This window comes from Hyposmocoma kahamanoa, unplaced genomic scaffold, assembly GCF_003589595.1.
Source record: "Hyposmocoma kahamanoa isolate Upper Pololo Valley unplaced genomic scaffold, ASM358959v1 211, whole genome shotgun sequence".
NCBI lineage: Eukaryota > Metazoa > Arthropoda > Insecta > Lepidoptera > Cosmopterigidae > Hyposmocoma > Hyposmocoma kahamanoa.
In genome coordinates this window covers 6,069,921-6,088,777 of record NW_020653732.1, presented here as the reverse complement: position 1 = coordinate 6,088,777, position 18,857 = coordinate 6,069,921, and the positions used below count along the sequence as shown (strand labels likewise).

General features: G+C 36.6%; 1 protein-coding gene across 1 annotated transcript in view; it reads right to left on the bottom strand.

Annotated features, from left to right (window-relative positions):
- The window catches only part of LOC113227564, a 105,376-nt gene that overhangs the window by 57,227 nt on the left and 29,292 nt on the right, over positions 1-18,857 (bottom strand). Inside the window, exon 2 of the mRNA XM_026460515.1 lies at positions 8,039-8,581. Within this exon, the coding sequence (XP_026316300.1) occupies positions 8,039-8,581 (543 nt within the window). The remainder of the gene's footprint in view (positions 1-8,038; positions 8,582-18,857) is intronic.

Below are 18,857 nucleotides of genomic sequence, written 5' to 3'. Positions count from 1 at the left end.
GGCTTAGAACTGGTATTTAGAAGATACCTAAGTTTAAAAGCGGCGATGACAACTGTGAACATGTTTACAGTCCCCTATGTAAAGGCCGAAATCAACCCCGTAAGTTCACAGAATTTGTGTGCAACAGAGTCGGTTTTGTTTTTTATTCAGACATTATATTATTTATTTATTAGATTCGCCAACAGAAATACACTACTAAATATGGATATAAAATAACACTGCAGAAATTACTCGAGTGTAAACCCAATAATAGGCTGGTAGAGCATGCACATAGTATAACATCGTATCAGAAGTGTTTACTGTGTGTTATGTTACATAGAAACAAATGGATATGGTTATAAACAAATAATGTAAATGTTTTCAAATTAAATTGTAGAGTTACAGAATTATATATACTATATTAAAATTGTTTTGTTATTTTCGAAAAATTACTCCTATAAAAGACTACCCAATTCGTAAGTTTAAAACAATGCTTTGATCGACATTCTGTAGTTGCGACTTCATAGGTAGGCGTGCACTTATGGTTGAAGCCAATTTACGACTCCAGGTTAAGTCACGGACTGTGTACATGTTAAGAGTCAATACTAACTTACCTCGAAATCTAATTTTTCCTGTACTAATGCGGTTCAATTTGCTTGGGTCGAGCGGTAGGGCTGGCTTAATTTCAGAATTTATTTTTTTTACAAACGAAATTAAAACCAATTTGAAAAATCTATATCGTATATTATACACGTTCTATTTTATTCAGTTGGTATAAAAATCAATGGTATATGTACATACGTACATACATACATATACTTCACGCCTTTTTCCCGTCGGGGTAGGCAGAGACAACAGTCTTCCACTTGCTACGGTTCTGACACACATCCTTCGCCTCATCAACACTCATCAATGCTTTCATACACGCTCGTCGGTTAAGGGTACTCTTGATCTGGCCCTTCTTTAGGATGGCCTCAATTTGGTCATGATACGTTCTCCTTGGTCGGCCCATACCAACTTGCCCGCTCACACTCGCCTTATAAATCTGTTTCGTCACTCTTCTTTCATTCATTCTCTCTACATGTCCGAACCATCTAAGCATCCCTTTCTCTATCTTTGTCACTATATCTTCTTCCACGCCGCAACGCTCTCTTATCACACTGTTCCGTAATTTATCCATCCGAGTCACTCCAGCCATACTCCTCAAAGCTCTCATTTCTACTGCATTAATTCTACTTTCATGCTTCTTCTGCCAAACCCAACATTCACTACCATACATAAGTGTAGGAACCAGCACCCCCCCATGCACAGCCAATCGTGCCTTTTTAGACACTTTCTGGCTACCCATGAAGGTATGCAAGGCACCATTCACCTGATTCCCTGCATTCACTCTTTTAATGGTATATGTACAGTAGGGAATACAGATGTTTTTTTCCATCGTGAATATTTTTAGGAATCGGGTTTTCACGCCGTATAGTAATTAGTGTATATCCTTAATTATACTTTATATTTTTTTTAAAAGTGATTGATTCAACAGTTTCACTGTTATGAGGATACCAAAGCCATTTGAGGTTGTAACGTTTTGTTATTTTATTATTCTGATTCTACAATATAAAAAAATATATTTTTATAAACAGTCTAAATCTTGTATTATTCACAGGTTTATATACAGGGTTATTTTTAAAATATTAACAACCTTGAGGGACTATATTACAATTTCAACAGCAGCCTTACCCTTCAAACCGGAACGCAGTAATGCTCACTTTACTGCGTGGCGGCAGAAATAGGTAAGGTGGCAGGACTCTCCTGGACGAACTCTTTTACTAAGAAATATTAGTTACAATGAAGGCAATATTCGCCAGGGTTAGTAACAATACATAAAACACCAAAACAATAAAAAGTAAAAAAATAAATAAATAAATAAATCGCGTACATATGTTTTTCTCAAAAAAGACCAACATTCATTAACCAGTTATGTCTAATATTAAAGCCATAAACACCTGTGGCGTCCAGTCTCCAAGGATGACCAGCGGATTGACTGGTCACAAAGACCATCTCAGACAGCCGTGATCAAGGGTATAAAAACCAACGACCTCCGTGGTCGAGTGGCTCGCACACCGGTTTTTATGGTGTCGCCATCTCTGAGATCCCGGGTTCGATTCCCGGCCGGGTCAGTGTAGAAACGAATTTTTCTATATTGGCTCGGGTTTGGGTGTTTGTGGTATCTTCGTTGTTTCCGATTTCCATAACACAAGAGCTGCTTACTTTGGGATCAGAGCAACGTATGTGGTGTTGTCCAATAATTATTATTATTTATATTTAAAAAAATAAAAGGTCTGAAGCGTTGGTTTATACGATTTACATTCGAAAAAATGGTAACCTATCATAAAGTCGAATATTTTTTTGTCGTAATTAACATTTGTTCAAATTTTCATTACACCGAAAACCGAATTATAACGGAACAGTTGTTCTTTCAGGATATGTCGAATGTTTATCGCAAATACACGATTAGGTTCCGTTAGGTTAGGTTAAGTTAGGTTTAAAAGAAAAAACTTTTTCCTCACAAAATTACTTTCGAGGCATTGACTTACAATTATATGGACGTCGGGTCCGCGCTAAAAAGTGTCCGATCTTATAGGGCGTTAAAATCGTATACAGAGCGCCATTCACGCTTTAGTCTTAATTTGTTCGACTGACAGCGAAGCAAGCAAAATTAGACAGTACTGCGATGACATTACAATTTAAATTCAACGTTTTAGCTTTTTCATATTCCTTTACATGTCACTACGTTTAAATAGGTCGACTTGTGACATTTTTTTCGTGGTTTTTGTATTAGACCCGTCGTCCATTTATTTGTAAGTCAATGTTTCGAGGTTATGAAATTTCAACTGAACGTTATTTCTGGAAAATGTCATTTCGCACTACCGACACGTAACCGAAAAAATAACTTCTTTTTATAACATCAATTGACGGGGCGAACAAATCGTGCACCTGATGGTTAGCTACACGCCTGTCCATAGCAGTTGTAATGCTACTCAGAGCTTTAAATTGCAAAGATCAATCATCCCGAGACAGAGTCTTTCTTGTGAGGAAGTTTAAAAACCAGACTGTGCTGTATGCTGATGTATCTTATTTCATCGGATGCGCTCCAGGCGACTAGGCAGGTGACGTCACCTCTTTAACTTTGTTTACGAACTGGTCAGCTGCTGCTTATGCAACCATTTGGCGCCGTCTGCGCCGATGGAGATTTTTTGTCCGTGTTACGAGATGATAAATGCGTATTGACGCGGGCTTGTCTCACTCGTACATTTAGAATGCATAGTGTAACGAAAAGGTGCAATAATATTTTATAATATGAAAGTGTACATAATAAGTTTTGACAGTGAAAAAATTCGTCGACTTTCTGTGCACAGTTAAAAAAACTGGGCGCGGCGTTCGATGATTAAGAGTGGTTCAACACGATGAGTTTTAGCAGCGATGCAAACGCGCGGTTGCATCGCTTCACTTGCGGTTCATAGACGATTGCATCGAAGCAAACGCGCGATTGCATCGATGCTTCAAGTCGCGCGCGTGTTTCTTTTTTATAATATCAAGTGACAGGACGAAAAAGCCGTGCGCCTGATGGTAAGCTACACGCCTGTTCATAACAGTGGCAATGCCACTCAGACCTTTAAATCGCAAAGATCTGGGAGGCACTGCCACTGCACCCGTCACCCGTCACCCTGAGGCATAAGTTGACTGACAAGTCCATGATATGACAAGTCCCGTGTGCCTGTAATTTCACCAAAAAAGGTAGACGTTCACATATAAAGGTAGGCGATTAGCGACAGCATCGGTACTGCATCGCGTTAGCATCGCGTTTCGCCGTCGCAAGTTGCCGTGTGTAACCGCTCTAATCTAACCTTAAAAGTGGATTTTTTCTTTTCTTCCTTTTTTTTAATAATAATTATAACGCACATACACAACATAGCCCCGCACTAGGAAAACCCTGTGTCGCGGGTGCCATGTATACACATATAGACAACCACAAATTACACCCAAACTCACGAGAGAAATAGATGTAGGCCACAAAAAATATTTCTCCCGGCCCGGGAATCGAACCTGGGACAGCGTGGCAGTGGCAGTGGCAGTCGTGGCAACCGTTCGACCACGGAGGCAGTACTTCCCTGGACGAACTCTTTCACAAGGAGCAATAGATCCATGTTACAAACAATGCAAAACATTATCATGCATAGTATGACTAATGTTCCCTGGTATGACACATACGCGAAGATCCACAAACACCTGGAAATGAGCATGGTAAAGAAGACTTGAAAACCATCCTAAAACTGTTGACAATCAAACGAAAGAACTTACTGCCGTTGGAGTAATGCACGTGTAAATAAAGGGGAAGAAACTGACTGTGGAGAGTTTGCCTGCATTGACTTAGTTGTACACGAGCAGCCTGTGGGTGAAGTATACGCAGAGAACCCAGAATACATTAAGGGTGCAATGAAACAACGCTTTCAGGATGCTAATGAGATGCATGTTTACGGAAGCGCACACAGATGGCTTTCATGCAATTATTCGTAAGAGGGCTACCTCTCTCAACATGCGTGTGTGCGGCCGCGCTAGTCGTTGTTGTCAACAGGCTGAACTGCACCTACCAACAACGTTGGGTGCAACTACACGTGCGTAGGGACTAGGTCTAGACGTGGCATTTCTCTAGTATAACAGTACCGGCACGCTATGATGGCCGTTTTGACAGATTACAATAATGAGGTCAAATCTCAATTCATTATCGATATAAAAATATAATCAAATGCGAGTCGCATCTATAAGTTTTTAGATTTATAACTAGTATTGCTAGGGGTAACTGATTAAAAAGTTTTAATAAAACGAAAATAAAAATGTTTACTTAATATATCGACAATTTGAAACTACTTTGTTTTGCATTGAGCTTTGACGCGAGTTTGCCGGAGGTAGAAGTTGTGCTGGCCAGCGATCCTCAAAGTGACGAAAGTATTAGATTTCATTTTTAAAAATTTCGAATTTCGAAAAGCCGAGTTGTGTCGTAAAATTATACAACCATAAATTTTATTGCACGTCACTCTTGACAACAATGTACATCAATTAGCTCCTTCAACGTAGTTATCAATTAATACGCAACTTGATGAGCGGACAAACGTCAAAACGGCCATCATAGCGTGCCGGTACTTTAAGTAATTTTGTATTGTACTAACCCATCGAGTATATACCAGAAATAGAGACGAAATGTCATTTAATTTGTTAGGAAATTATTCTGCCATATCATTACGGTGACAACTGCGCTCCGATTGGCAAGCCCGAATTCGAAACAATTGACGGGTGTCGTGAATTATTTCATTTCAAATCGACCAGTTTAATTTGAGCTTTGCTATAACCAACGAAAATTGGAAAATTACATAATTTAATATTTAATTATCGATGAAATGTGATTCTGTTTGTTTTGTAATTAGATGTTTTTCTCACACCACCGAATAGAATAGCCCATAGTTAGAGATATTATCTTTATTATAATATATACAGAATATTTTTGGAATATACGGAGACGTAACACAGGTCAGTTGTTGGCGCTGTACTATTTCAGCTTTCTAATTTGTGATTTCAGCTAAACGAGAGTTGGTATTTAAAAGTGATGTAAGGCCCATTTGCCTGATGACTTGCCAGGGATGGATGGTCTTTATTTTGTCTGTATTTCTGGTTATATACTCGATACACGTAAGAAAAATGTACTGTATTATTAACATTATGGATCATGGTCTGGAATAAATAATTCTATTCTATTCTTTAACCGATTATTATTTGCACATTTGCTAATAATGGCACTGATTGTAAATGATTCACATACACACAATAAAATATAAAAAAATATGTGTGCTTGTGGGAAGACAATAAACGTTTTATCTGTCTAACTGAGAATTAATTTGACGTTTTTATTCGATGAGATTAGTTCCTTGTTATGCCATAATTTAGATTAACAAAGTTGGTGACACGGTAATTAACGCAAAATTACTGGATTTGGTAAGGTAAGTGTTATTTTAATTAATTTATAAAAAAAGTAAGGCTGGTTTCAGAGCGGTGCGGATTTATCTGCGGAACATCCGCGCGGAGCACCGGAGCGGAGTAACTCGTGTGTTAGAACATCGTTTTACAGTGACGCGGATTGCTCCGTACGGAACACACTCCGCGTGAAATTTTTTTTTAACTAATTGGCCTTGCTCTAGACCATTACCTAGCTCTGGAGCACAGCTGGGAACTACGATGGAACGAGCTCGCCCAGAAGATGCATATTTTATCGCACCTTAAAGATATTCGGGTTGTATGTGCTCGGAAACACAGTCGCAGGCAGGAAATTCCATTCCTGGGATGTGTGCATAATAAAAGATGATTAAAAGCGCTTAGTACGTAATATCATATACGTACTAAGTATATTAGATATTATTAAGTAAGTATATTATAATATAATATGTATTAAGTAATAGTAATAATATCTAATATAATATTGAATATGTTATTCAATAATAGTAATATCTACCAAGTAAGGATGATATCCCGCTGTACGTCTGGACGTCCGATAGTAAAAGGCGGGTGGGATAGGAAGGATGGGAAGCTGATGGAGCTCATGGGCACACGCACTGAAATATATTCTGTAGAAAAGTATAAGCTGTATAAATTATAAGCTATACAATAATAATAAAAGTATAAGTTATATAATATACATAAATTTAATACTCGATTCAGAGCACTGCGGATTCTACACATGCGGATGCCGCAGGCAGACAATCGGTACGGACAGTACGCATGGCTATGAAACCAATTTAATTAATTTGTAAATTGATACGCTATAGGAGAATGGTTCCTGTTAGTTGTGACGTCTACGGTTCGAATCTAAACTCGTAACTAAAAATTTAAACTTCGTTTACTCGATTTGCGTAGCTTATCACTCATTTTTAGGTTTACTTATCTATTACTTGGAACGTGTAAAGCAGTTAAGTTGCATAACACTCACCGGTGATGAAAACGGAATTCCCAACTTGCATATTACATTACTATTCAATAAATAAATAAATACTTATTTATTGAATAGTAATAATAAAAAAATTGACAATAAATATATAAAAAAAAGATAATCAATCACTTACCTGCCACTAGAAATGTTAAAAGTACAAAAATAATAACAGAAAAAATATTACAGTAAATAAAAGTAAAACGTTAGTAATTTTAGTTAGTAAAATAAATAATAAACACAAATAATTAATACATATATACAGAGATGTGAGAAAGCAAGACATAGTTAGAAAAAGAGCAGAATTAGAACAGAGAAAGATTTTTAAATAAATACAAAAAAAAAACAAATTACAATAATATACAGTTTTATATACCTGGTGATGTTACAGGAATCTAGATAATTGCGGGACGATCTAGATTTCTATCTATGTCTTGCCAACGACCACATCTGAGCTCTGTTACAGTTAGTCACATTGTGCTGTGTTTTAGGCGTTTGTTTTGCTGTTTCATGCTGAGGCTGGGTATGTCGCTGTGTTACGTTAAGCTTGTATTTAAAAAAAATAAATTGCGTTAATTTTAATTACAAAAATGTTTGGTCTGTTTTTTGTGGAAGGCAGTGTAAAGGGTTTTGTACTTTTGATGACGAAAATATAAAATGTTAAAAGAGTTTAAACAATTACAAATTAATCTTGACAAAAGACTGAAGATAATTTAACCTAAACAATTAATATTATTGCATAAAATGAACTTTAAAATGTAATAATTAATATGACAATTACCGATGTTGGTAAAAAAAAAAGGAACAATATACACATTTTACATTTTCTTAGGAGTTAGTGAAAAGAAAACCGGTCATTCTCGGACTAGTGTTCACTACCTAATTTACGTGGCAATTTTTATTAATTATTTAAAAATAACCATATATTTGTCTACATAAAACCATACCGTTTACACCGACTAATTGTGCTTTTTAATAATTAACGTAACATCGCAACTACACTTGCAGCCACAAAAATCGGTCCACACTTACTCTCGTCATTTATCACAGGACCATAACTCAATCCTTCATTTGGCGAGTATTCGATACTGTTCGAGTCTTGTACTCCTAAAATGCCGGCTTTCGCGACTCTATGGCAGCATCCCCTTAGAAGACCACCACAAGAACCTTCCAGAAGGCCTCCGACCATCCAGCAGTAGAAAAAGTATTCGCATGTCCCCCCTTGGGGACATTTCTTTTCATCTTGTCGGTCCTCCTTCTGAGGCAGAACTTCCAATTTAGAAGTCACTGGAACGTCCGGAGCAGTCAAAACTCTGCCTTTTCTAAAACTATTTAAATTTGTACTATGTGTTGTACTTATGTCTCTTAAAATTTGTGATACTCGATGCATTTGTTCGTCTGAAATCGGTTTGAATTTTGGTAAAATTGTCGTTGTCGCGTTTGGGAAAATAATGTCCACTCTTTTTAAATGTCTTATGCCATCCGTTTGTACGAACATTGGTTTTTCTAGGAACTTGATTTTGTTTTTAACTTTTATTCCAATTCTATTCCGAGCTCGATGTTGGTCGTTGGCATCTGTTTGGATTAAAAAAAAAGAAATTTAAAAGAAAAGAATAAAGAAAGTGGATATAAGAGTTTTTTTTTATTAAGACAAAAGATTTTGCATTTATAAAGCCTAATTGCGGCCTACACGGTATGTTCCATAAAAAGTACAATGGAAAGCCAAATTAACACCCACACGAATGTTTTAAAAAGTCGCATAAAAAGCGATCGTTTACGCTGAGTTTATAGGAGTATTACGTTTACGGGCATCCGTTTTCTCGTTTTGAACGATGTTTACGAATCGTATGTATATTTTTTAGATAATCACACATTAACTGAGTTTACTCTGTAACTCCAAGTCGTGGTAGCGTAATGGCTTGGCATACCATTTCTCAAGCACAGAGCGTAGGTTAGCCTCTGACTTTTTCGGAATTTATGATCGAAATTTAATTTATTATTTTATATAAATTTGAAATTTATCATGAGCCTTTCGAAGTTTTCAAGCGATAGCATGATAACTACAGCCCAGCAGTGAGACTATATATATATCATAGTCAATGTAGATAAACTAACTTCTGTATATTGTCTCGGTTCTAAGTGTTTGTGGTACCGTCGTTGTTTCTAATTTCCATAACACAAGTGCTTTGGTTACTTACTTTAGAATCAGAGCAACGGATGTGATGTTGTACAATATTTATTTATAAAAAAAAAAAATAGTTGTCTTGTTTGAAAAAACAAATATACTTACTCGATTTAGATTCATAAAACTAGCTTCATTAAACATCTTTATTAAATCTGTGTCGTAAAAAAGAAGTATTTAGTAATATTTTAAGTAGGTAGTTCGAAATGTTGTCTATTAGCTGAAAATATTATCTTAATCTGATCCATTTTCAAAAAGTTCACGTAATGTGACGTAATATATCTCATCCAAGCCATCATAGTATAATAATCGTTTATGTCTTCCTTCCACAAAAAGAATAAAATGAGGTACGTACTAAAAAACTAAGAGTCTGTACAGATAAGAAGATAGATGTGTGTGTGTGTGTGTGTGTGTGTGTGTGTGTGTGTGTGTGTGTGTCTCTCTCTCTCTCTCTCTGTGTGTGTGTGTGTGTGTGTGTGTTTGTGTGTGTGTTTAAAATGGTGTTTCAATTATTGTCGCAGTATTTTCATAGCGTTGTGTTTGTAAGTATAAATTAATTTCCTTTTTTCTACTCATATTTTGACAAGTTTATTATATTAAGAGTATACACTCTGCCTGATCGGAAGCGCAAAAATCCTTTAGAAAAATGATGTTCTAACAGAAACTGCGGCACAGACTGACTAAAGACTTCTTTTCTGATTCACAATATTACGGTATTTTGGAGTGTTGAAGAAGTGAAATTGATAAATAAAGTTGTCTAACAGTTAATAGGTTTCATTCCGTGTACATTTTTAAACACATTTTTAAAAACGGAAAGTTTTAAAATTCATTTGAACTCTGAAGTTCCAATAATATTGTTTTTGCAGCGCCACCCCGTGATCTAATGCGTTAACGTAGATTGCACAACAAATATACGAAAATCTTGATTGTAAAACGTCATATCATTCAATAAATAAATATTGGAAACTGTTGGTTTTCACTAGAAAATCCAGTCACACGATACAAGGTAATTCAAGCATTTTCTTCGATCAAGTGCGGGTATTAAATTACATACCTATCTAGTCCAGTTTATTTAATAATCGCCACGTATGTAGTATGTGCATGTTTTCCATTATTGTATATAATATCCCTCGTTTTAGGTAAGGTTATGATGCCCTTCCTATCTCATAAAGCAGCTATGCTGTGTTCCACATTAAAGATGAATTTTCAAACATTTGTTCTTTCAAACAAACGTTTCGGGCCCTTTACAGGTGCTCACGATCGCGGCTGACTGAGATAGTAAAGTCATTAATCTGTTGTGTCTAATGTTAAATGCAAATCAACATAACTTGTAGTAGATGAAGGTAAAGCAATCAATAATACATACCGTCTCAGTCATAACCATTGAACCTGTAAAGACCCGAAACGATTTCGTTTTTAGAATCTTTAAATATCTCTCTTAAAAAGTTGTAATTCTGAATATGTAGCCATTTTACACAAATGTGCATTAAGTTACATTAAATTTATCTAACGATCCACAGTGTTAAAAAATCTTGTCAGAACTATCATTTCGGATGCAGTTTAGCAAGTGATTTGTTTTAACATTTTCAAAACGCAGGATGGAAACTCCTGTGAGTCTTTTAAGGTTTTGGAGAAAACAAGTTCATAATTTTTTTATACTTGGAAATTGCAAAAATAACATTTTTATGTTTTCATTAAAATCTCTATAATTATTTGCTTTCGCCGAAATCTCGTTCTCAATTTTTTATTTTAATTAATAACGCAGATTAATAACTTGTTTCGATTATTTGTGGGTGACACTAAAACGAAATAATTTAGATACAATTATGACTTTTTTTTTTTCTCATGGCCTAGACTATGGTTACTATATTATTGCACCGAAAGTGACGAGAGGAATAAATGTAACCCTGGATACAAATATTTCTCCCGGCTCAGGAAACTGCCTCGAAAAATAAGAAAAAGCTGCCTCAGAGGCAGTTCATTTAAATTAATTTTTCTCAACTTACGGTTGCCTATTGGAAAAATGCAAATGTACATAAATAGTGTTTTGAATTCGTGTTAAATCATATCAATAAATCGATACCTCCGATGAACACTACGCCCTCTTTATTTTTTGGTCATTTCCTGTTATTTTTGTAAACAGCGATATTTATTTATTATATTATATTATTATTGTGCTCTCCAAATTTTGTGAAAAAGAATAAAAAACCAAAACAGAAAATTGGCAAAAAAAAAAACAAAAATAAAAACCAAAGTAACAAAAACAGAACAGGTCCAAAAATTAAGATGGCGTCGTGATCATTGGAGGTATCGAAATATTACGTAGTAGTAGTATTTTTATTTTTGTTAATAATAATAAGTACTTTGAAGTACATTTTTTCCGTAATCATTCAAAGTCACCACTAGCTAAACTTCACCTGAAAATTCAGATCTGGCAGGATTTTTTAACATTGTGCTACCCTAATTCATGCCTGCAAGTGTATTACATAATGTAGACAATTATTTTATTGTTATTATACACGATAGTCATCGATCACGCCGCGTTAAGGTTCAATAAAATTATGAAACATAATAAAATAATAAAACTGATCTTGTTTCATAAAAAGCGTTCATACCGTACATTACCTTTCACAATTAACTAGCCACTTTTATTACGGTCTGTATTTTGTTGCATTCTTTGGTTACGTAAAATACATTGTATTAAGTAAGAGAATAAAAATAATGGTTTCAACGTTTCAATTTTTGACACCCGTATCTGAATAATTTAAATACTATTCATTTTAATTCATTAAATTATTATCATCATCCTCACCAACCGAAACCTAATATTTATTTGTTTTCTGAGAGTTATGGACCTCCTTTGACGTGCAGATTTTAAACACGATATTTTCCTCATAGAAAATTTCAAATAAAATTTGCACGTAAATTCCGAGAAACCCAAAAACTCAAGTTCGAACCCGCGACCTCTCCTTGAGAGACGGTAGGTGAAACCATTAGGTACCACCGCTTTATTTATTTATTTACTCATTTGGAACACCAACAGACTACGCAGAAAAAATAAGACTAAAAGACGACATTTGGTAACACACAGTTCTTGTGTATATATGCCAATTACAGGTATCCACATCACTTAACACGGCTTTTATTTTTATTATTATTATTATTATTAACGGTACCATAGCCACGGAATTCACTTTTTGTTTATGATACTACGTGACATTGACAGTTGGAGTGCCGCGCAAAGCAAAACAATAATAATTTTTCAGGACACTGCCCGGAACAGTGAAAAATAAAATTAAATTTAATAATAATTATAATAGTTAAAATAATAATTATAATTAAATTTAATTATAATAATAATTTTCCAAAGTGGTCAAAGCAAAACCATTAAGCCACCGAGTTCGTCCTGTAATATAATTAAATGTAATAAACAATTTTAAAACTAATGACGTTTTTAAAGGAAGGTGGTTCTCTCGTCCGTGGGATAAGGTTACGCAGATCCAGCCAAGTAAAAACTCCAAATCGTTGTTTGTTCAGAAGATTTTTATTTTCACCTTGTATGTCGCCAATACAATTTCACCCTATATGCGGAAGGTCCGGGCAGTTGTTCCCAGAAGGGACTCGACTCCTGGAAACCGTTCCGCGAGATGATGAATTTCACCCTATATGGTGGGCAATAATATCTCCCCTTATATGAGCATACGAAATGTCAGAAGATCCGGGTAGAAGTTCCCAAGAAGGGACTCAACTCTTGGTTGTCTTACTGAGCTCTCTGTATTCTCAGATTTCTCTACACATTAAGTTTTTTTTAAGGATATTTTGCAGTTGGCCGCTGATGGCTTTGACTGCGCCGCCGGAGAAAAGGGCGAGCTGACGGCTCATAACCCTAATAAAATAAACTTAAAGCTAAGTAGCGGGCTTGAGGGCGCTCAAGTGGGCACGGACATCGGCTCAGGGCGCTACTGGAGACTTCCGCTAGAAGGGCTTGCTGTAGGAGAGGATCTACCAGTGTACGTGCTGAAATGAGGGGCTCTACGACCTCGCCGGCGAGGACGGTTGGTGCGTGAGGGACGGGACTGACTAGCGATCTGGTTGGCCTTCAAAGTGGCGAGAGTGATAGTGTCGTTGAGGACTCCCCTTGGCCGACGGGTCCTGTTTACGCGATGGGGTTGTTCCCTGAGGGGGTCGTAAGAGGATGCAGCCACCACGAGGGGGTTGGGGTGAGGAGCAGAGTCGAAGTATTTCCTCGATGCCTGTTTCATGAATTGGGATATTGTCGGGAGCCGTAAATCTATGCGAAGGTTAGCGTTGCGTAGGTACCACGGGGCACCCGTCGCGTTGCGCATGAATCTATTTTGGAGAGCCGGCAGGCGGTGTATAAGCGCGGGATTTGCCTGAGCGAATGCGACGCTGGCGTACGTCATGACTGGGCGGATGCAGGTCGTGTACAATCTCACCTTATTGCGAAGGGAGAGTTTGCTATGCTTGTTGAGAAGGGGGTGGAGCCGGCTCATAACAAAGTGGGCGCGATCGCGGACGGTTTTCACGTGTGCTTTGGATGACAGCTTCCTATCGAGCGTAACTCCTAAGTATTTGACCGTGTTCACCCAAGGGATTAGGCGGTCAAGGAGCGAGATCGGGGTGAGGTTTTGTACCCTACGAATGGATACTTTACTTCGCGTGAAGAATATCGCCGCGCTTTTGTCGGGATTGACTTCGATTCTCCATCTGCGAAACCACTCGCCTAGGTGTGTGGTGGCAGATTGGAGAGCCGCGGAAACTAACTTGGAGCTGCGCGCCGAATAATAGAGCGCAGTGTCGTCGGCAAAGAGGGCGAGATTTCCTGCCTGATATTTCGGGATATCGCAAGTGTACATGGAGAATAGGAGGGGCGAGAGGACAGAGCCTTGCGGGATTCCAGCTCTTACGGGGTGAGGGGAGGAGAGTGCGCCCTCAACTCAGTAGCGGAAAGAGCGGTTCGACAAGAAGTCTCGAATTATGTGCACGAGATGATGAAAGTAAGCCGTTGTGCCAGAAAACTTCACATTAACAAAATTGTGTTCGAGTAGTCACCATTCGAGGGAAAATCTTAACATCGCGATTCAGAAATAATGCCAAATGGGTCAATGCCATCTAGCGAATTCTTAGAGAACTAAAAGTGAACAATGTGGCTTTAGGCCGTCTATTACATAAAGTAGGTTTGTTACACTTGCCTTTATATACTTGCTGGTATTTAAATCGTATTTAAATTTATTAAAAGGTAATAATGACGTAAATAAAAAGATACAAGGGTCATTTCAGGTTATTTTTCTGCACCTAATATCGGTGATATTATATCCTGAAATGTTAAATAATAATTATTCTGCCACCCTGCAGTAATGTCAGCATTACTGTGCTCCGGTTTTGAAGGGTAAGTAAGGGTGCTGGTGAAATTACAGGCACATGGGACTTGTTAACTTATGACTCAGGGTGACGGGCGCAGTGGCAGTGCCCCTCAGATCTTTTCGATTTAAAGCGCTGAGTGTCACTGCGACTGTTAATGACAGGCATGTAGTTTACCATCAGGCGCATAACTTGTTCATCCCGTCACTTGATAATATAAAAAAAACCCTACAACTGAAAATTAATCAATTCGTTGAGAAGTTGTTTCAGTTTTCCCAAAATTCTCGCTGAGGGGTGTATAGGTAGAATTACATACGGAAGTGTACACCGTACAAAATATTTGTTTCAATTTACATATATGTAAAACGCCATTGTAACATATCTACACAGCTTAATCAACAGAAGACATCATACTGTTGGTCGAAGGTGATGTAGACTCTGTTACGTCATTTGAAACATTGACTTTTTGAAATAATAAAAGTGGTCGGTACGTATGTCATTTTAAGTTTTAAGGTTTGTTATTTCTGTAGTAAACGTGTATAGTGAATGAGGTACCCTCCGATTTATGTAATATATAATCGAAAAGATACCCGTCTCTATATGCTACGTTGTCTCCAGCGATGAATACTTGCCAGGTGAAGCTTGAAAACCGGCAAATTGCTGAGGCTTCTTCCTTTTCTTCGACATATATTTAAGCATTGTTATATCTTAAATATTGTTGTATGTTTTCTGTTTAATGTCTAGTGTAGTGTCTTTTTATTATTTTATTTTATTTATTATATATATTCGTATAGATAGCCAAAATCCTAGCTTCCCTAGTTAGTAATCGGTCAAAAAGAGCCATAAAATCTAGCGCTAAATCGATAAAATTGTAGATAAGATAACCGCAACTATTATGCAATGACTGCCCGCTGAGTGGACCGGGGCGTTAGCAAAAAAATAAGCAAGATAAATTTTAATTATAACGACCTGGGCTTTCGACTTCGTTTGCAAGAATTATAGAAATTTATAATATACATATTTAAGGGGAATGAAGGATGGCGAAAGCTGCCCCAAAATCAACGCAGTGCCGTTCATAGACTTTGCTAGTATAATTGTACGTTTTAGTTTATGGATAGTTATTAATATAGTTCTGTATATTTTTAGAAGTCGGGAATAAAGAAATTGAAAAACAGTGTATTTTAAAATATATGCAAGAACACAACGCAATTTATTCATTTCGACCATAGATTAGGTAACGTTCTTGTACGTATGTTTTTTATTTTAAGCATGATTGAATATTTACCTACTTAAAGTATTGGTTATTTTGTAGTACACACGTAAAACATTAAAGCTATAAAGTACCTAATCAAATAAATGATATAAAGTAAAAAATAAAACACAATGTGACAAAAATGTTTAGACAATATTTACATGATAGATACGAAAGTTAGCAAAGGAACGTTTTGACAAGGGGGCTCTTGCCAATGTCAATGTCACTTTGAAATTGAGGACAACGTAACCATTTGTGGTATATTTCTGCCATTTGGGCAGACTTATGGTATATCCATTGTTTTTGCGTGATGTTTAATATAATTAGAGAGAATTCCCTGCCTGCAGACTAATCCCATGAAACCTATAACTTAGGCCTTTGCAAAGCGTGAATCGTAGACCTCCTTGTCATCAGGTGAAATGGAGGTTAAATGTGCGTTTATTCTTTTATAAAAGAAAAAGAGAAAATATTTTCAACAATTTTGACAACGAACTGAATGAACACATGAAAGGCTTCATAAAGCGTTAATTTTGACATCAACCTTCATCTTCAACTAAACATTTTATTAAATTTCGGGATGTTTTTGTGAAATTACTGCACTAGTTTTGTTATAATTATTAACACAAAGATCGAACACTTAGAAAACATTCCTTCTATCCAGCCGGATTCGAACCGATGTTTTCCAACAAACCGTGTCAGATGCTATGCCAACTAGGCCACGGAGCGAACCGGCGGACCTCACGAATTTTGCTATGTGCTTATTTGTCGAATCTTTGCATTTGGTTTTCAACTACTTTTTAGCCGTAGCGCCATCTATGACAAATCTATGTATTTCGTCAGCCAGTTAGATACCTTTACACCTACCAGCCATGACTAGAGATGTCGCTATTACTATACTACTGATAGTTAGAAATATAATTGTATATTTATAAATAGCCGTATAAATGTTTCTTTCTTTCTTTCTTCTTTCGAATGTTCCGTGTAGTTGCTTGTTTTGCGGGCAGTACCCCACTTTCACATTCGCCGTGCACTACCGTCCCCGTAACTTAACTGTATTACAACTATTACGCGTCTAGCACAGTATAAGGCAATCAATTCAGTACATCTACTTTGTTGCTATTAATATGGATGAGACGTAAGGACACTAGAACTGCCGTCCACTACCCTTTTTTAAATAGCATAAAATAAAGCACAAAATTTGTTTTTTAAAAACAGTTGAAATTAGTTAACGTGTACTACTTATCGGAACTTACCCTAACAATGCACAGCTGACATATCATTAAACAGTTTCAATACAACTGGGTTATGGCTTGTTATGATATGTAAAAAATATTTTGTCACTTAGCCACGTTTTAGTTATTTTAGTTAGTGGACGGCAGAGAATGATGACATGATCTTTAGCCAATTAAAAAAACAGAATGAGGGTTTGGCTGTAGCCAATAAAAAAGCAAACTGGCATTAAACATATTAATATACTTGACTATGGCACCTGTAAAGGCCCGAAACGTTAGTCAAATGGAAAAACAAATACTAGCAGTTAAGACCGTGAAAAAAATTTTTTTTTTGTTGTTAAATCACGTCTGTAGTTTTTTTTATTATTCACTCATTATTAACTTTTTTCTTTCTTGTGTGGTTTCATTCATGGCACACAAATAAATATCTTTCTCTTTCTAGTCGTCCATAGTGAAAGAGGACAGATACTGTCCTTCAAGTTGTAACTGATGCATGCCAATCAACTCATGACCATAGAGAATGAACACTCTCCGATGTATCGGGAGAACAGTGTTGAGTATATTGCTTCGAATTAGCAGAAACTTTTCATCAATAACGCCGATAACCCATTAACGATATAATTAGATGAACAACTTTAAACTTTAGACAAATGATGCTTTAATACTTTTAACACAAAAAATAACTTTTAAAAATCGCATGATGCTAGCGCTCGTTTTTGTATTCGTTCTATGAATGAACTTTAGGAACGAAATGTTTGGGTCAGTTCGTTCCATCGGCGCGAATAGTAGTCGCTCATGCACAATAAGGATTACTGAAAACCTTAACAACACCGTGCCGTGCTCTTGACTATTACAAATATTATACAAAAGCGCTGTCACAGTAATGATAAGGTATGCACCATGAATATTTATGAAATGCAACAATATGTAGTCATATTCATTATTGCATGACCGTGACTTTCATGACAATGTGGACTTGTCCTCTGCAGAACCAGAAACTATGACATTACGCAGTCGATACACGGAATTGGTATCATAAAATACACACACACACATATTTAAAGAAAGAAAGTATAACAAGTGCACGAGCACGAAAAACAGACAAAACAATGCCAATTTAAAAAAGGCGCCAAAAACAAGTACACTTAATTTTAGCTTCTTAATATTAACTTTTTCTTTCCATCCTCTAAGGTTTTTGGTATATTTATCACGTGTTATCAAAAATCACGCAAATAAAGTTGTTGTTTATGATGTTAGTAATAGAGTCCTGTAAGGTTGTTAGTAATTCAAGAACCGACCTCAAAAGTTCGTGGAATGACATCTATTTGCCAAGTTTTATTGAAATCGGTTACGGAAAACTAAGCGAAATCTGATTCCACTAGTTTGCCACCCTAAGAAGTGGAATATTTTTTTCAAATTTAAATGGGACCTATACTGAGGTACCCTCTTTTCAACAAAAAAGTATTCATCGAAATCGGTTAACAAATGCTGATTAATGGCGTAACATACAAACAAAAAAATACAGTCGAATTGAGAACCTCACTTTATTAAAGTCGGTTAATTAAAGTTATAAAAATGGCTATGTAAAGTTTGTTTATGTGTGATTATGTTGATCAAGTGACTGGACGAACAATTCGTGCGCCTGATGGTAAACGACATTCTTGATAGTCTCAGTGCCACTCAGAGCTTTAATTCGCAAAGATGTGACTCACTGCCACTGCGCCCGTCACCCTGAAACATAACTTCACAAGTCCCAAGTCCCTGTAATTTCAACAGCACCCTTAACCCTTCAAAAGCGGAACG